The sequence below is a fragment of the Meleagris gallopavo genome, chromosome 2, assembly GCF_000146605.3.
Source record: "Meleagris gallopavo isolate NT-WF06-2002-E0010 breed Aviagen turkey brand Nicholas breeding stock chromosome 2, Turkey_5.1, whole genome shotgun sequence".
Classification (NCBI taxonomy): Eukaryota; Metazoa; Chordata; class Aves; order Galliformes; family Phasianidae; genus Meleagris; species Meleagris gallopavo.
The window spans coordinates 30,850,732-30,871,171 of record NC_015012.2 but is presented as its reverse complement, the minus strand read 5'-3'; the positions used below and the strand labels follow the sequence as shown (position 1 = coordinate 30,871,171).

Below are 20,440 nucleotides of genomic sequence, written 5' to 3'. Positions count from 1 at the left end.
GCCATATATTGACACATCAGCTTTTCCCAATTCAAAAGCTATTTAGTGAACCAGACGTGTTTGCTAAGCAAGTGGCTTTTTGGCAATTCTGCAAAGAAAAGGTATTAGGAAGGAAATTAGTCTGCAGAAAAGCTGTTCACAGTGCAGTACCAAGTCTGTCCCTCCCAGTGCAGACTCAGGAGCACCTCACTGCCTTTGTGTTTTGTTCTCTGATTTTTCAGCTCGTGATGCTCCCAGATGGCCTGGACATATGGAGCCCAGCAGAGAAATGCTGTGTTCCCATCATGCAGACATATTATGCTTCTTCAAGGAATTCTGGATGTTCTCTGAATACCCAGAGTTGTTATGCAACGATATCAAGTTGCATCCTCCTTCAATATGTGTATTTGCATCTTGCTGTGTCAACGTAGTGTACCAGTGCTCTGAGATAGCAGCTGCTGAAAGTGGTGATTCTTTGACAAACACAGCAGCAGCATTTTCTGTTCATTCCATTTGATTGCCAGTTATTCACTTATTCTTACTTCTGCAATACATCTAGCCACTTAAAAGTGCTTCATACATAAGTTTCCCAATGGTTAAAATAAAATGTTTCAATTCATTTCTAATCGAACAAAAGGATATTTAGAAGTGAAATCATACATTTACACCTTGAACTGGTGCTTGCTCACATTTGACTTCAAAGCGTTTTTTGTTTGTTTTTTTGTTTTTCAGGCTGGATGTCTTGGTTTGGGAACAGCATTGTGATTTTTGTCCTGTATAAACAGAGACATCTTCTGCAGCCCACTGACTACCTTACATTTAACTTGGCTGTATCGGATGCCAGTATCTCTGTGTTTGGTTATTCAAGGGGGATCATTGAAATATTCAATGTCTTCAGAGATGATGGATTCATTATCACATCGATATGGACTTGCCAGGTAAAATTGGATTACACTTAATTAGGTAATATAAGCGTAACTATTTCCGTGTACGTGCTGTGTGTAAGCAACAAGAAAAAAATGCTGATTCATCTTCCAAAAGGACAGTGTTCTCTTTTGTTGCATCCATAAATCTATGTTCGATCAGGTTTTGACAAATTCTCAATAATCTTTTTCTACCACAAAGGTCAACATTCCCAACCAGCTGGCTGATGCTATTGTTAAATGCTGCTCTTTGCCTTACAAGAGAATTATGCGTATTTGTAATTCATTATTTGCCCTGTAGTAGCAGATCAAGAAATCTTAGAGAAGGCTTATATAATGCAAGTTTCACAGTTATTGCACAAAAGCTGCCCTTCCTTTGCTGTTTTATTCCATGTTCTTGTGAACACTTGAGGAGACCAACACTGATCACTTCAATTCGCCAAATACTGTAGAGAAGGTTTATCAGTGACTAGAAACCACACTGTTATTGTTTTCTTGTTTTGGTTAAAATTTTCCATAGTGAGAAAAGAATACTTATATTCTTTTTTTCTTATTTATGTCCTTTTATCTTGGATTTATTTCTCTCTTATTATCTGTGCTTTATATCCTTTTTTTTTTTATCTGTGTTTGCAGTGTTCCACTAGGGGACTTGAACTTTCTGTATTTTGCAACGTTATTTTAGGCTTTTAAATTAAAAGAAAACAAGATAGTGAGTTGACTGGGGGGGTTGTATTTCTGGAGGCAGACCTGCACATTCCGTTCCTTCTCCCTTTCCTTCCTTCTCCTACACTCACCAGAGAATACTTAGCTCTTTGTAGGTAACAAGCCTTTCTTCTCTACTACGTGAGAAATTTAAGAGTCTAGCTCTATCTATTTGCAGTAGTTCCTCCTACTTGGCTTTTTAACTTCACGTCATACCTCCCTCTCATGTTGGGAAGTGAAGGCGTAGGTTCTCTTCAGTTCCTTGTGGTCAACCTGGTTGCTGGCAGTTTACGCAGCTTTAAGTTAGTTGTTATGTTCCTGCTTAACAAGGCGTTCAGAGCGTCCATGCAGGACTTGAGTACACCCATAAATTACAGCATGCAGCTGCTTGTACCAAATTGGTTGCATTCTTGTGCCTGAAGTCTCTGTGGGCTTGGGGTCTGTGGTAGGATGAGTGCCTTCTCAGGCACAGTCATCCCTAATCTTGGAAGCAGGAAACTTAGAAAATCCTATTAAAGCTAATTCTGAAATATTCACACCTACATATAATATAATATAAACATGTCTCGTAGATAAATAAGCGCAAGCCTGGCTCTCTGGAGCTGTTGGAAATATCTATGAGAAAGATTCTATTTAGTGTGAGTGTCTGTTTCATGAGGGAATCAAAAAGTTGAAACTGACAGGATAGCCTCTGGCAAGGTGTAAAGACGATCACGATGAAGGAAAGAGAGAGAGAAATAATCCTGTTTTCTTATCTTAGGTATTTATTGTTTTTATTTAAAGAGGAGCTTGAATTATTGTGCACTGCAGCTGAGAATACTTTTACGGCTTGTGTTTCCTTACTCTGGGAGTGAGACTTCCTGCAGAAGCTCTGGTTAACCTAAGAGCCATAGCTTCATTGAAAAAAACATTTTGATTGAGAAATTGAATATATGTCTAAATCAATTTGGCAGAAAAGATTTTATTAAAATGAAGCTCATTAATTCCTCAGCAAAACTCATTATTTCTCTAATCGGAAAATCTACAATTTCAATTCAAAGTCTGTTGAGGATAAACTTCCAGGAAACCTTTTAATTTTCTTGACTAATGGGAGGATTTCAATTCATCAGACAAACAAAGGCATGCATACAAATTGTAAAACTCACACAGAAATTTAAAGAGATTCCCATTTTGTCATTTGTTTTAAAGAAGGTTGTTGCTACAGTTTGGGAATTAAGTGTGAAGTCTGGGCCTCTATGTCCAGTTCCAGCTTTGCAGCAGGCTTCCTATGTAAGACAGGGTAAGCCATTTAGGCTGAAATTCTGAACAGAGATCTGTGGCATAACAGAAGATCTGCAACCCAGCTGGTTGAAAGAAGTAACTTTAAATGACCCTTCTGCTTTCCCCAGCCCAAGCTCTTCCAGAGGCTGACAACTCTCTGATGTATTTTGTGTAATTTAGAGCACGGTCTGTGCAGTAGCTGTTTTGGGAGGGGATGCTGGTATGTAAAACACAGTACACAGGAATCAGCACTGTGTCCATATCCATTGATTTGCAAGGGAGTACTCTTGACAGCACATTAACAACTTTCCTAAATAATCTGGTTTGCAAAATGTTACAGTTGCTTCTTTCAGAACCTACAGAGGATTATCAAAGTTTAAACTTACCATTTCAAATAGGAAATGATATCGCATTAACTGTTAATTAAAAATTCATGGCAACTTGGAAAAGTCTTTTTTTACTCCTTATAAATAGCTGGAATTGGTTGTGACTTGCTGAGTGAAGATCAGGATATATTCAGCAACAAGCAAGGTTTGTGCTGAAAAAGTATTTGTTCAGATATTTTTTACTTTCTGAAAGTATTGTAGCTACCTTTAGGTATTTAGGAAGAGTACTGTACAGAAATAACAAGAAGATTCAGTATATTTTAAAAAAATTCAGTTTCTGTGCATGCACAGCCAGCCAGCACAGAGCTCATTCTTAAAATGAGCTTAGTGCTGAACAGAAGTGGGATTTTATTGCATTATTTTTTCTATTTATAAAATCTGGTGTATTCGTAGCCAGACCAGAATGGGTCTCACATCTGGAACATGGGGAAATAAGGACCTTGGTGCCAGGCAGCTGTAGCCCATCCTTCTATCACGAGTGTGTATCTCTCGGTTGCCTCATCTCACTCAAACTCCTACGCCAGTAGCTGGGATCTCAGTGTGGCCAACATGCTGTTAGCACGACCCATGTGTTCCCTTCCCCACCTTGGTTGATGTTGCAAGGACCTGGGGACCGCCCTTCTTTGGCTTTCTGTTGCTGTCCATTTCACTGAACATTTGCTCCTGTTTGATCAGTCAGTCTCTGCTGTCAGGTATGCTTAGCAAAACTTTACTTTTCCAAGCTAGCTTGTCATTTCTGTTTATGAAGAAAATTCATGAGCTCACCTCACTTAATCCACAAAGCTATTTTCCTTTCCTCTGCCTTGAGCTCTCTTCAGTACCTTCAGGTGACGTTTTTCAAACTGTAGGGTTCACAATTCTTGGCTGTCTCGGATAGAGGGAGTGGGGAGAAGACAGATAGATACCTCTTCTTCTCCAACAGTCTAGTCTGTGAAAACTGTAACTAAAGATCTATCTTATGATAAAATGGCTGTCTTGTTTCATTCTTGCTGAATGGGCAAGATATGTTGCTCCTGTACATACATCTCTGTATAGAATCTCCCCTCTGTACAGAAGAACCACTACTACTCTTCCTCATACCAAGCACTATTTTTCTTTTTGGAGGCTTGAAAGAGCTCTGCTTCCAAGAATGAGGCTGCATGGCAGGTCTGTACCCAAACACTGCTATATGCTCTGTACAGACATAGTTTTCTTCTCTCACAGGTTTTTTTTATCCCTTCTTTACTGTAACCCTGTGTTTTAGTCCTGATCAGGGCAGAGGAAGGAGAGTCTGTGACACGTTCATTATTTGCCTCTTGGCAAATCATTGGTACAGTTCATCTAGTAAAGTTCAGGTCAGTGAATATAAGCCAATGACCAACAGACATCTGTTCCCCTATCGACCATGTTTATAATTAGAAGTTACCTCAAGATATATTTTTGTCCTTTCTGTATGTTTTTTATTCATATGTTCTGCTGAATTAGAAGTTGCTATGAAACCTGTAAATAATGCATCATTTACACGTAGAAAGTAAAGGAATGTTAACTCTCTGATGAAAACACCAGTTTCTTCTAAACCACACTAATCCACAAACAAAAACCTTTTCTCGTATCTTCTAATCTAAAGTTGCAGACTTTAGGAAGCCTTAATATAGAAGGGGAAGTGTTATAACCTTTCTTATCCCCAGAAGCCAAAAAATAGGCTGTGGAGTGCTCTAGAGTTAGAAATGTTTCATAATCCTCATACTTTGATTTAAACTTGCTTCTACTAATTGACTTTTGTTCTTTTTTTTTTTGGTATTATTTTGGTATTATTTTTTGGTATTATTAACATTATTCTGATGTTAATTTTATAAATACATAAGAATTGTATAAGGATCAAGAAGAATGACTACTCTTACATGTGCTTGCTTTGTCACTGTAGGTTTCTTAATTTTTTTATTACTTATTTTTGACTGCTAGTGGAGACCTTGAGTATCTTTTCCTACGCATAAGATACACCTTAAGTGTGCACAAAGAAGCCCAGGGCTCGTTCACGGACCTCATTGTGGCCTTCCAGTACTTGAAGGGAGCTTATAAACAGGAGGGAGACAGATGTTTCACAGAGGTGAATACTGATAGGACAAGGGGGAATGTTCTAAAACTGAAAGTGGGCGTGACTGCCTTGCTGTGTGGTTTGGTTGGCTTTGTAGCAGTGAGGAGACTTGTTTTGAATCCTGCACTGCTTTATGTTTTGATGCTGTATACAGTGCTTCCATATTTTTGTGAGGCACATCTTGGAAATAACCTAGCAACCCTAGTGAGCTGCAGCAGGCCCCACGTGGCATGTATGCATTGTTTGACTTAGTCCACTTCTGCTCTGTTTGCCTGACAGCACCAGCCCTGTAGCATATATGCATCCTGAAATGAAGCTATCTGGCCCAAAGTCCAACATTTCCTAGACTTAGTGTGTTTGCATTGAGGAGTGCAGGACAAGCAGAAATGTCTAGGATTTCTTGCACCTTAACAGGGTTTTTTGAGTTGAGATGTTTTAGCGGGAGAAGTCTCCAGTTGAAATCCCAGACAAACATGGACCTCTAAGAAAATCTGGATGTTTGGTAGCCCTGCATTATTAACAATGCGGCTCTTGGGCAAGGACATCTCCTCTTTAGAGTGGTTGTCCTGACCACTCACACATTCTCCTGCTATAGTTTCTCTTCTATAGCCCTGGTATTTGCTTGTTCCAGGGACCATGAAGCATCCTGTTCAGCTTCCAGTCACTGCTTCCAGCTGACACTTAACACATCCAGTACTTCTGGTGTGATTAAACACTCAGAGGTCTAATCAGACATTTTCAAGAAGGAATAGTGTTCATCTTTTGTAAACATTAAAGATGAGGATCTTAAATTCTGAAAAGAAAATTGAAACAGTAGGAAATCCTGAGATCAAGAACATGAAAATATATAGGCTCTTTTCAGAAGTTTTGAGGCAAGGGTCTTTTAATCTTGAATAAATTATTTTATATCTTATTGATAGCATTTGCTTCCTCAGAACATGCATTAATCTTTATTCCTGTACCGTAATTGTAAAACAAAAGATTAATACCTTTTCAACAATAAGTTCTATAAATGGTTCCACAAATCGTCAACCCTAAAGACGTTTATGTTCTTTTATGGAGTGCACTTAAAGGACACAGATTTCTGTCCATTTAATATAACCAGTATAACCAACCAATCTGTTGACTTAGCTGGACTAGTGACTCTGCTGACTCAGTCTGTGATTTTTGTGTGTCTGTAAAAGTTGAGTCAGTGTTTATGTATTAGTGTGTGTGGTGTGGTATTCCTCTACATTTTGGGTGGGATGAATGACCAGCAGAAGTACCTCAGCATCAGTGCAACCAGGTAGGAAAGGCAATTGCAAATGGAGAGGATCAAAGTAAAAGGTCACAGACTTCGTTTCAGCTCCTGGTAGATGGGAGAAGAAAATAGTAGGGAAGTGTCTTCACACGCACATCTTGAATTCACTGCTGCTCACGCATGGTGGGACCAGAATGCATGCTGCAGGAGTACATCCATCCTCAGCATGGCTCTCTGCAGATGGATGGCTTGGGCAGAGGATTCTCATCCAAAGACTGAGGTAGCTCAACCTTGCTTAGTATAAAAATCTCTATCCCAGCATCCAAAAGTGGAGTTCTAGAACTGAAACTGGGACAGAAGAAACATGAATGTTTCTCTCAAATCATAATCGTACAGGAATGTGACCCAATGTCTATTTAGTTTGTAAGTGCTCAGCTATCCACCTATAAGACGTAGAAGAAATTAAACCAAATGTAAAAATTGAGTGGAAAAAATAGCTATTGAATAACCTAGTGCAGTGCTGTGGTGTGATATTGCTGCGATTTTATTTATATATATCTTATCATTCCTGACGTTTTAGTAAGATGAAAATAACCTGCAGTCAAATAATGGAACTGGCAATAAGAGCATTAAGAGATAAGATAGATGTTAAAGGTGCTGAAGAAAAGCTGTGTAACTTTAGCTCTGTATTCACCCTAACACACTGGTCCACCGTGAAAGGTGGGATGTGGAGACTGAACTATAAAGCAAATACAAAAAGTGATGTCTTTTGTTTTGCCTGTACTGTGCCACACAATGCCTCTTCTGCACCCAATTAAGTTCTTCTGCACAACTCTGTATTTAAAATATTATGAATACTGGACTGTTACCTCATTCTCTGAGCTTTTCCTTGCATTACTGAGATTTGGATATGGAGAAAAAATTGCAGACATTAGTGTTCCCTACTTATTTCTTTCTGGTCTACCTTGATGTCATCTGAAGAGTGTGTACATTGCAGTCAGAGAGGTAAAAGCAAATCATGCAGACATCTGTGAGCTAAATTTTAACGAGAAAAATACTTCATCTATAGGGAAGAAGGGAACAAATTTCCTTTGCACAAACAGAATCATTAGCAACATAGAAGATCATTTCAGTGTAACTAATGTGACTGCAGGGAAGTTATGCCAGTTTTCATTAGCTATGAAATCTTCCTTGTTTTTGCTGTAAATGATTATTTCTGCAGCCAGTTGCAACAAATTAAGGAAGAAATATATTTGGTACTTGAAAAATGGTGGCTGCTCCAACTATCAGTTTTGGTGTTTAACAAGACAGGCACGGCCCCTCCCGTGTCATCCAAGCATTGCACTGCCTGGAAAGGGCACTCACTGTCTGACACTGAGCATACAGAGCTGAGAATTCCCAATGCCTGAATTCCTGTTCCTGCACCAGCCTCTCCTCTCACAGGACCTTGAAACAGGATCGAAGAGTAGCTATGTAAGAGGAGGTCTCCAAACAGTCATTCTTTTTTTTTCCTACTGTCAGGATGTATAAGAATTGTTGAGTCACGGCCTGAACCACTGATTGAGCACTTGGGGAAAGGACCGGTCAGTCCTGGGAGCACAGGTGAAGGCAATTCAGCTGTGTGACCAGAAGGGGTGGAGCCTGGCTGCACCTCCCTTAGACCTCATTTAAGGGCTGACTGCCACTGGGAATGGATCTCTGGTTGGAGATCCCTCCTTTGTGGAGTTTTCCCCAGTGAGTCTAGATCCTCAGAGACGGGTGAGTCCTTTTTCTTTTCCTTGCAACATTTAATCCCCCTGTTGTTACACCTCTTGTATCACCTTTCCATAGTGTTGACCTGATTGTTACACAGGGACATAGCAAATTCTTGTCTTGGCCAATTCCATGTGAGCTTGCACCACTATTAGCCTGCTGTGCCTTGTGCCTAGGAGCTTTATGAGCATAAGAATAGCTCCATTGGTAGGCATTCAACCAGCAATCAGAGGTGACCTTGTATTAACCTGGTGAAAGCTACGCAAGCAGATTCCCTCTTGCTGGGAAACAGCACAGGCAATTGTCCATTGGAGAACTTGGATGGTCACTTGTAATTTCTGAGCTGTGCTGGCAGAGCCTGTGAACAGTCTGCAGGACTCCTTTGAGAAGCATGTAAGCCTACAGAAACATTTACCATGACCTTTTGAAAAGGCAGAGTTAATACTGTTTTACTTTGAAAATGAAAGTGTGACTTAATCTGATGAGCTTTGCTTCCATGGAAATGTAAAGATGACAGAGGTGACTCCTGAGGCTGTTTTCTTCTATCTGTTCGTATGTGTTTGGATCTACGTGTTTATAATAATGGTACTGCTAACAATAAGCAAGCAGCCTCTGACTTCACACCACTATAGTGGAGAGGAGTTTGGGCTCAGGTCTACTGGAACAAGTTTTGTGCAGCATTGCATGGGCATTCCCTGAGGATGGTGCTGAAGTTTCTTATCCAGTGCTAAATTTCCCTGTACAGTAGTTCACAAAAAGACAATGGTAATGCAGCATTTAACCTGAAGATGGGAATCTTTCCACTGGATTTGGATCTGGGTGGCATGAGCTACGTGCTTTGTTGCTTCCTCCCCATTCATTCCTTAAGTGTGGATTGGAGAGGCATGAAATTTGTCATGGTTCCACAGCATTAACCTAGAGTCAGGAAGCTGCTCACAAGCATGTGTAGATGTGATTCTTGCATCTGGTGAGGTTCTATAAGGAAATTCTGAAAGAAATTTGTTAAATTCTGTGTGCGTGGTGCAGTTCAGAACAATGCATGTTTTTATGGGCGTGTACTACTGCTGTGAGTATAAATTATGACCAGAGAGAGCTGCAACTCTAATAACTGAAAGTCACCCAAAAGTAAGTATAAATAGAATCTCATTAAGCCACTATATAAACCTCAAATGACTACAAGAAAACAAGTAGACTTATTTTGAATTATTTAATATTACTAAAGCCAAAATATAATCTGCATTTCATAATAGCTAGCATCAACTGTATATTTATGGTAGATGGATAAACAGCAAAATTATGTATCTGTAACTGTGTAGTTTAATGCATTCATACTTTTCCTATGTCTTTAAAATATGTGCCACCAATAGAAAGATTTAATCACTTGGTGAATGCAGAATACCAAGCATCTGATGTTCTCACTTAATGGCTTAAGCTATCTAATCCTGTTACATATTAGTTCTCATTGCCTATCAGAAAATTACCTGCTGTTTGTGTCAGAGACACGTAATGGATTGGCTTAATGTAATCACCTCTAAATAGAGCTACCCTTGAATCCTGCTGAGACATTTTGAAAGGCAGAATGCAACTATAGCACAGTCGTGTGATGTGAACAGAAGACTGTGGATTATAATTTGTTTTTGCTTCCTGTATTTGACTAAATCTCGAAGAATCAATTTGAGCACTGGGAGTTTTAAGCAGTCTACTGTGGAGAGTGATTTTTATCATGAACCTTGGCTGTTCTTCCATTTGACAGAGGTTACTTTAAGAAAAAAGTAGTCCCACTGACATATGATTGATGTACTGGAAGGATGGGAGAATTATGTTGTCACTAGTCACGAGAGGGTATTTTCTCACTTACTGCAAACTCTAAGAATTTTTTTAAACTGTAAGACATTCTCTGTTATAAATTCCCTACTTTTTTCAAGATGTATTTTTTTAGAGATTTATTAGGTGCTTTTTTTGACTTCTGATGCTGAAGGAGGCTTATTTCGAATATCTATCTGCGTTACTATCTCAGAATAATCTGATTTGTATCTATAGAATTATTTTGAGAGATCTCATTGTGATTAATTTAAACATATGAAGTGTAAAAAATAATCCCTTTTTAAAAAATGATTAACTTTTTCTTTACATATTAATTATCTCAAATAGAAGGGAGGTCTGTGGCTCTGAAGGAAAGCTGACACACCAGTGAAATTTCAATAGATTCCCCTCTTGGCCAGAAGAGGGAGAGATGCAGCTGCTCTGGCTAACGAGATCACTGTTTCAGCCTAAATTGAAACGTAATAGCTAGTTGGGCAAACTGCGTTTATGCCACCAAACGTTGATTAATACAATAACAGGCTGTATTTTACTCCGTCTGCTATAAAGGAAAACAACCCTTAGTAGTATCTAAAGATACATAAGCAAGTCTTAAAGGCAGTGAAACTTGGGCACACCCAATCTCATAGCTGGGATTTTGATTGTGCACTAGGGATTCCTGGCTTTCCCTACGTTGAAAGAAAGTTTAAGAAATGAATTTGCATGCAGAATGATCTTTCTCTACTGTGGGTTGTAAATAGTATAACAAGAATATTAGTAAGATTGGTCTTCAGTTGTGTCTTGGCTTCCAGGCAACATAATAAGCCAGTTCTGTGAATATCCACATATACCCACGCTGCTCCTTTGGCTGTAGCACCGAGAGAAAACCTTTTAAAACTGCTAATTTACTTCTATTTCTTAATGGGTATAAAGGAGAGAGCAGATGGACCAAAATTACCACGTGATCAACTTGGTGTAATTCTCACATTATTTCAGGTAGTTCTGACAATGGCTCGGTCCTATGAACTGCAGTGATTTAAGGAAAAGTGTATTTTAGCAGAACACCAGTTCAAAGAAAACATTTTGGCTTTCTTATGGTGATAGAAGTTTATCTTAAATGGTAAAGGGAAAGAGGGTGTTTCTAAGCTCGCTTTCCTCCCTAGGTAAGTAAGTGTGCCTGTGGGCTATTCAAACTGGTGACTGAACGTAGTTGTCTTGTTTTGCTCTGACATGAGGGAATGGAACAGTTGTAGTCACATCTGCAGGTGACAAAACATACCCTGATGTATTTCAGGAAAAAAACATCCTGTTTCAGTATACTTTCCACACTAATGGATACACATTATATATGTTCTCCTACTGTATTAAATCTCATAGTCTTTTAGGTTTAATTTCAAAGTGCTGCTTTGAATCATCCCTGAAAAACTGCTTCCTTTCTAATCTAAAAACTAATGTGATTGGTTAAGCTTATGCAGTGTAGTTTTTCAGTAGCCTTTGGCCATGCTTTACTCTCTTGCTTTTATGATGCATTGTTAGAGCAGGTGGAGTGGTGACAGCTGCTTGCATTACTAAGGCTAATGAAATGCAAAGCTCATTTTTGAATCCAGGTGTTTTGCTAACACTACAGTCCAGAGTGGGCAAAATTCAGCCAAGTGCAGACAGTAGTATGTAGCTGAAGCACCCCAAGTAGTTTATTTTCTCTTGTTTGCATTTGTACACTGAGTATGAGTCAATTGTATGTGGAGCACAGGAATATTTGGCTTGGTGCAGTAGCAAGACTTGATGGTGAGAAAAAACACCAGTGAAAGAAATAATGAACTAGTCTCTTCCTAACCTTTAACCCAATTTAATTTATACAGTCTGTCATGATCTCAGCTTCAAGCCTGGATTAAAGCTCCAGACTCATCTCTAGGGTAAATCCATGGGAGTTGTGCCATTCACACAAAAACAGTTTGTTCCTTTGGAATAATGATGTGCCTCTCCTTTGATATTTCTACTGTTTGAATGCCAAGTCAGACTGGTGACACTTGCTCCCTGTTCCCACCTCCCTTGGTGCCTTCAAGAACTCTTCTGCTCTGGCTGGTTTGGTACATTACTGCAAGCTTTCAGAAAAAACACTACTCTCAGCATTTTGTCTGGATCATTTCCTAGTTAGATCGTGTTCCTTAGCAGATGGCTACATCCATCTTCACCAGTCAGCAGCAACCCCGCTCCTATAACTAGTACTTGGTAAATAGCATGTGGTCAGTAACTCTGAGACTCAATCCATTTGGATGATATAGCTTTGGATGTTTTTACTTCTTATTTTGAAAAGCCTTTCTCACACAGCCAAGCCCATTATCTCCTCTATTCTTCTCTCTTTGGCCTTAAGTTCATGGGTTCAGTTTGTATTTTTGCTGTACCTCAGTGTGCATCCAATGCCTTTTTGCACACTTGGGGTTTTAATTCATTTCAACCTTTTTCTCATTCTCTTGGCAAGTCGTTTCATGGAAGCATGCATGTGAGGGTGTGTTTGCATGTTTATTTGACGCACATTACAGAGCACTTTTCTAATTTTTGAACATTTACTTGCTCACTGATTCTATAGAAGATGACTGCTCCTGACATCTTATATTACCTTGCTGGTTGGGTTGCTGGATAAACTTTTGAGAGCATTAACATGAAAATGACAGGAGCAATCCCTGCAGTTCTTTTCCCTCTAGGCACTCCGCATTAAAAGAACACTCGTTACTGCTTTGTTTTTCAGGTTGATGGTTTCCTCACACTTCTCTTTGGCCTGGCTAGCATTAACACCCTCACAGTGATCAGTGTGACACGCTATATAAAAGGCTGCCATCCCGATAGAGGTAAGGAATAAAGGCAGATCCAGTTGTCCTTTCATTGAATTTTGCTGTAACTCTGTTCTCCTTTCAGTTACAGAATTTACCAGATACAAATTAGATGCATTGGAAACCATAACATAATTTCGTCAGGTACTTGTTGTAGTTTCCATGGAAATAAATAGAAGGCATTACTTTCAGAGTGACCTACGCCCATATTCTATAAATTTTCTCTGGTCCAGCTTTCACCATCCTTAGATAACATGTTATCAGTTTTCATGCCCTTATTATGACTGGTTTGTACCACTCTCAACTGAGAACCTGTTAGTATTTGCATTTAAAGCTTGCCTAAACAAATGGATACAACATAAGTGTTTTTCTTTCTATTAACATGAGCGGTATTAGCTGTGAAGAGATTATTCATAGAATTTTTTTTCTTCTACAGGAAGTTCTCTTGCAGTTTGTAGTGACAGATTTGCTGAAATTCATGTCACCTCCATTTTGTATTCATAGCTTCATGATGCAATGCTTCAAATGCACACTTCTCTTTTGCTCTGCTGCATCACACATTCATTGCTAGTAATTTAATGTTTGCCTGTTGAGAAAATCTGACCAAGTACAATGTTACATAATTGTTAAGGAACAGAGATGGGTGGCTGCATAAATATTTTATGGGTAGACAAAGAAATAATCACCACATATGGCAACAGTGGAACAGACTGAATCATTTGTACCATGTGGCTAACAAAGCTTGACCAAATAGTTTTTTGACCAGCTTTTTCTTAACAGTGAAAACTTCGAAATGAATAAGAAAATCCCATAAATTTAGACTAACCTTAATCATTTCTGCATAAAACATATTTGTTTTCTTCTTTTTACAAAATTGCAAAACACAGCTCCAACAAAGAACGTTGTATTTCTGCAGTGGTCAGCAAACATTGTCTCTGATAAACAGCCACCCAGTCCTGCTGCTCCACAAGTGAACTCAAACACGAGCATTTGCAAATTTAAGTTTTCTTATAAATATATAGTTTTATATTAACTTTTTCTCAGATAGCTGTGTTTTCTTCATTATTATTTTCTGGTTAAATCATCTCATTGCAGCTCACTGTATCAGCAACAGCAGTATGACAGTGGCTATGGTCCTCATCTGGATAGCAGCCTTTTTCTGGTCAGCAGCTCCACTGCTTGGCTGGGGTAGTTATACAGGTAACAGGTATCTTTCAGTTGTACTTATTTGGCACTTCTCCACTGAACTCAACTGAGATACTTACCCTTTCTTCCTGTTTGTGATTAAACCAGATTGATTAGCAGCAGAACTGAGAAAAATCATTCATCAGGGAAGATGGATGTGCAGTGTTGCCTGCTTTGGTGTCAGCTATAAAGAGATTTCTTGAAGATATCATAGGAAATACTTGGATCAAATGTGTGTTATCTCTGGGGGAAAAAAAAAAATGGGGCCAGAAATATTTGGCATGGTTAAGCAGTGAGATAAAGGAAATTATCAAAACACATCCTTCAAAAACTGTCAAGATTAGGAAGCTAGAAAATAATTCAAGTTCCAGCAAGTTAAACTTGAAACTACAGTAAAGCAAGCCAGAAGATTTAACAGTTTAATGAAATTATGAAAACAAACACAGCAGAGGAAGAAAACTATGTCAGACACCCAAGAAGTGATGAGGATGCAAGATAAGGCCATAGGAAAACAAAAAGTAGAAAAAAAATTCAATTTGCTAACACTGAGGCAATTCAATGGCTAGGAGCTATTCACATACTAGAAAATTTCATTATGGGAAGTAGTTGAGAAATTGTCTTGGATTAAGTCTCTAAACAAACTAATACAGTAATTTCAGAGCTAAGGTATCTTAAGTAAGCCCTCATCTGGGGGGAAAACAAATGAAAACACTCCTAGCTTTAGTGCCTTTAAAATAGTGTTTACCTACTAGGAAAAAAATAATAATAATATGGATCTGGGTTGTATAGGTCTATGAAAACATAAACACAGTGCTCAGAGCTGGACAAATAGGGAGAAAACAAGGTATAATCAGAAAACAGATTAAAATATAAAATCATAAATCTCCGGTGTGACTGAAAACAGGTTGTAGAAAGACATACAGGTGGAGAAGAGATTTCTTCCCATGAAGAAATAAAGGCAGCAATAAATAGCTAGGAACTAAGGCTCTGAGACTCCAAGATCAAGGGCAAGGGAGAAGTTTAAGGCTAGGGCAAGTATTAGGAAAAGACTAAAACCAGCACTGCAGCATGCAAATATTTATTAAATAAGCTTTGAGTTATCTCTGTACCTCTGAAGGATGCATGTGAGAAAGCACCCATTTCTAAGAACCTTGAGGTCCTCTTCCCAAACCAAACTGTTATCAGAGTACTAGGCCCAGTGAATCTTCTGTTTGAGACAGGACAACTGTTCTAATTTTATGTAATGTTTTTTGCACTCTAGGTATATCTTAGAACTTGGGTGGTCTGGATTTGTCATTTGCTTTGCACTTTGCATTTTCTAGCAACATGGGCTTTTGTATGTACAAGAATCTTATTAGCTCTTCATCTGCAGAAGGCTTTCTTATATCCATTTTTGCCCTAACTTGGATCCATGGACCCAATGTAAGGATATCCAAATGCCCCTTGGATCCTACTTGTAATTTGGTTCAACTCCCTGACAACAGTCTTCAAGACAGCTTCTTTGAGAGCTTCTCCCTGTTGAGAATCAGGGCTGTTTAAAATTCCATAGAGGGACCCATGAAGACCTCTGTAGGAGTCCAGCAGTGGCAGGTCTGGCAGCAGAGCATGACAGTGACAGCAGATCACAGCGTAAGATGCATTTCTGCCTCCCACCTGTCACTGCTGCACAGCAGCTGCAGAGGTTCCCCAGGCCCCCACTGACTTTTGGAAATGCCACTTGCTGATGCTCCTTGCAGAGCAAGCTCTCAATTCTGACATAAAATCTGCAGGATTTTCTTCTCATTCCATTTGGAAGATGCTTGCTTTTTTTCCAGTCAAAAGTTTTCACAAGCCAGAAAATAACCATAACTTCTGACTTAATTCTTATCTTTTTGAATAATATCTTGGAATCTATTGATGAAAAAAGGCAAAGGAGACCAAAAAAAAGTTTCTATTACTGAGCACAGCCAGAAAGCACTGTCTAAAGCTTTTGGTGTTAAAAATATCGAGCTCTTTTTGATGAGACTCAAAAGAGATTTTAATCTCTTGCTCCTTTAATTTATTCTATCTGAACCTCCTATCACCCATGAGGAATTAAGAGTGGTTTTTTTTCGTTCAGAATTATCACTGGATGTCAGTGAGAAAGCTGTTGTTAAATCATGCAGCCTTCACCTGTACTGCATTTTCATGACTTGTTAATACCTGACTTATGTAATTTTTGTTCATACTTCAATTATTTATAATTTAGTTTATTTCCATGGTTGTCGGGGGAAAAAGAAAGAAAAACAGCCATCTCTCCACCAATGGAAATCCACAATTCACAAACTACAGGCAATCCTTAATGCTGTCAAACTCGAGCTTTCTGTCAGGACACATTTATAAACAAGTCAAAGAGACTCGATAAGCCAACTGTTATTCATAAAAAAGCATTTAAGCACAGACTGCTCTTCATTCCCATTGCCTTCTTCTTAGCTATCTGATCACCTACTGTCTCCTTCTGTAAATCCCACTAGTTGCAGACCCTGTAACTTGTTTTTAAGAACTTGCAGCTCCTTTGTAGTCGTTTTCCATTTAGAAACACATGAAACATTTTGCTAAGTATTTACATGCTTCATTTTCCCATAATCTCTGCTTTCATTTCTCCCACTACAATAAAATTTTCACTGCCTTCTTACTTCCATTAAAAAATAAATAAATAAAACAACCACTCAGTATTTTTATTTCTTACTTACTTTACTATGTAAGTAGTGACTTCTTACATGCGGCATATTGTATCTTTGCAATTGCTTGTTATGCTGCTACAGTGCTCACCTTAAAAAGTTAATTTATAGAAAAATGTCAAGTTAATAAACTAAATTAATACCCATTTTCTAGTGAAATGTCACCATTTTTTTGTCCTGAAACAGAGTTTGTACATTACATTTACACTGGAAATGTAAATAAGACAGAATGACAATATGGATTAAAACTTGTAATGGTCTATAGCAGTACTTGAAAAATTAGTTGTCACAGCTTGTTAAATTAGAAAGGTGCTTATAGCTTAAAGGATGTAAAATACAGCACTAAATGTAATAAATTAATCATACAAAGCCAGATAAATGTTCTAAAAATGCTTAACAATTCACCTTTGTTTTTCAGATCGCATGTATGGAACATGTGAGATAGACTGGGCAAAGGCCAACTTCTCTACAATCTACAAGTCCTACATTATCTCCATTTTTATCTGCTGTTTCTTCTTACCTGTAACAGTCATGGTCTTCTCATATGTGTCAATTATCAATACTGTCAAATTAAGCCATGCATTAACAGGATTCAGTGATCCCACAGATAGACAGAGGAGAATGGAGCGCGACGTCACCAGGGTAAGTCTGGTTTCATATCATGGACTTTATCTCAGTGAAATGTCTGTCCAAAAAATTGGTCTCACCTAGGACAAAAGTGAATAAAACCCATAACCCATATTAAATTTATTTGTAATCACTACTGAATCTGAACTGAGTGAACATAAGGATTGTTTAGAACTCCCTTGGTTGCATAACAATTGTGATGTTGCTACATCACAAGAGAAAAATATTTAAATATAATTGGAACAGGTCATATAACACAAAAACAGAAGATTGGTTTGGCATATTCTCAGAAGTAACATCTCTTCTGAAAGAGAATACACAGAAGTTATAGGGGAGCTTTCAAATTACTTATTCTAGATTGAAATATACACCAAATCTCCTAAATTCATAAAAACCTACAGGGAACTGCAGCTGTTTTTGTTCCATTAGATGAGGCATTGCCCACGCACACCTCATGCCAAGTGAGATATACAGCTTCTAGGCACAACTGGTGCCATCAAAGAAAAGCTTTTGCTTCTCTGTGCAGTCCTGTAAGCCATACCTTGAGGAGAACCTGAATGTTTCCCTTCCAGTTCAGTTTCTAAGCTATTTTTCTCCAGTATATTTCATCTCCGCTGTAGTCTTCCAGAATAGATTTAAAGCTATTTTCCTTCTGTCTTTTAGGTCTCTATTGTTATTTGCACAGCCTTCATTATTGCATGGTCACCATATGCTGTCATCTCTATATGGTCTGCGTACGGTCACCCTGTGCCCAACCTTACCAGCATCCTTGCCAGTCTGTTTGCTAAGTCTGCCAGTTTCTACAATCCTATAATCTACTTTGGAATGAGCTCTAAGTTTCGGAGGGACATTTTTATCTTGTTCCATTGTGCCAAGGAAGTCAAGGACCCTGTGAAGCTTAAACGTTTCAAAAACCTCAAGCAAAAACAAGAACCTTCTCAGAAAGAAGAGAAGTACGCACCAGAAATGCATCCTGCACCAAGCCCCGATTCTGGTGTGGGAAGTCCAACCAACACCCCACCTCCAGCAAAGAGGGAAGAGTATTTTGGTATTCTTGATACACCATCTAATAACCCTGACATCGAATGTGATAGACTGTAAGTTTTATGGCCACTTAACATGCACCCACCTTGTGTTCAGGAAGACCGTCTTCCGTGAGTGATTTGATCTCCCAACTCCCAGTCCATCTATTTCTAGCTATAGCACTGAGAACTACACAACTCAAGCAAATCAGATGACAAAGAGAGATTTCCCTTTGGTATAGATACAGAATGCTACAAAACACATTACAACACAGGCAGCACACATGGTGCCCAAAGTATTCAATTTTCACACACATGAAAGAAAACGAAGGCTCACTTGTGAAGAACTGGCATCAGCTAGCAAAAAAAATACTATTATGTTCCTATCCCAATTTTATTAATCATAAGATTACATTTCCAAATCTGTTTTTTACTCTTCAGCAGTCCCAGCCATAGAGGATCTCTTTAGTTCTGTGGTGCAGCACAGTCCCCACCCCTAGGAGAAGACTGGCCCCCCTGAGATTAGTGGAGCTGCTGCTCCGATTCTGCAAGTTGGTATGCAAAGCTGCTCCTCCCGGGATAGAGGGGTAGAATGACCATGCCCACATGGGTATGCAACAGACTACCTGTGTATGCCCAATTCTACATGTGTCTATGCAAGTGCAAGGAGCTGTAGATATTGGTATTTTGTAGTCACTGTAGGTTTAACAGAGACTTTACACTTTTCCTTGTTTGTTTCCAGAATTATTTCCATCTTCCCTGACTCCTCCAGCGAGCAGGGCCTAGCTGTGGCACGCACGTGCCCAAAAGCTGGCTTTAACTTCCTGATGTGTCTCTCTATCTCAATTGCTTTTCTAGATGACGGTTAAGGTGGAGCACGAGATGTTTTGCAGCCAATGAAACCAATGACAGTAAGAATAAGACAATAAGAGTATTAAAAAAGTATGGCATCAGTGCTATTTACAAAATAATCTAACAACACTCTACTGCTGTAGTAAAAGTTTTTGTACCTACCCACCATGGGTAGAAGGAAAAAAAAAAAAAAAAAAGGACTTTCAGATAAATGCAAGTAGCAACAAAGGATAGCTATTTTAACAGCAAAACTATAGGATTAAATCAGCAGTGAGAATATCTGATACAATAACATCCAATTAATCCCTCAATTTAATTTCACAGAATGAAAATAGGAGGGACATGTTCATAACTCCCCATCTTGGTAATTAACTGATCACACAGATTTCCATCACGTTGTTTTTGTATTAACCCTGGAAATTCTGTGTTCATTCAGTGCCATTTTCATGATAAATAAGGGTGGGGAAAAAAATGAAATGATTTGTTGCTAACCTCAGTGATATTTATGACCTATGTGAAATCTTTCACGCTCAGCATATGCTAAGATGTAGTTTTCCAAGAGTTTGTAACTTCCCCAAGAAACACATTTGGAAAATCAAAGCGAGCCCACCTTCATTTCCTCCATTACTCTATTTGTTTTGAGAAAAATCACTTGTGTTTTGAAGTTAAAAAGAAATAAACATTTTAAGCAACAGTTGGGAACTGTTTCCTTTCACAGCCACGGATCTGAACTGCAAGAATATTCATCCCCATGGAAAATTTTGAGATACGGGTGCTATTTCATTACCATAAATAATTAAAAGCAAATAAGTAAACTGTTGACTTCCAGATAAAAGCACATGCCATAACTGCAGAAACAGATGAAGCCATTTAAGGCAAACCCCTGTCACAGTTGGATGAAGGCAGGCAAGGCCAGTCAAAGCTGGCACAACATTTTAAAAGCTCCTATATCTAAACCCAAATCCTCCTTGGCAGCCTCAGTGGACTGAGCTTAGCCACTGCTGCACACACCCAGAGGTCACTTCGTGATGAGTGCCACGCATCCTTTTGGGTGCACCTCTCAGAGGTACCTGCACTGACAATCACTCTGGACACTGGCAGTAGCCACAGA

At 38.8% G+C, this 20,440-nt stretch overlaps 1 protein-coding gene across 2 annotated transcripts in view; it reads left to right on the top strand.

Moving 5' to 3' along the window:
• LOC104909628 (opsin-5-like) overlaps positions 1-19,468 on the top strand; it is a 34,789-nt gene extending 15,321 nt beyond the window's left edge. For both annotated transcript variants that reach the window (XM_031552396.1, XM_010706865.2), the window contains 5 exons: positions 712-917; positions 12,863-12,962; positions 14,040-14,144; positions 17,247-17,470; positions 18,119-19,468. In XM_031552396.1, coding sequence (XP_031408256.1) covers positions 717-917; positions 12,863-12,962; positions 14,040-14,144; positions 17,247-17,470; positions 18,119-18,556 — 1,068 coding nt within the window. In that variant the 5' untranslated portion in view covers positions 712-716 and the 3' untranslated portion in view covers positions 18,557-19,468. The remainder of the gene's footprint in view (positions 1-711; positions 918-12,862; positions 12,963-14,039; positions 14,145-17,246; positions 17,471-18,118) is intronic.
• The last annotated feature ends 972 nt before the right edge of the window (positions 19,469-20,440 follow it).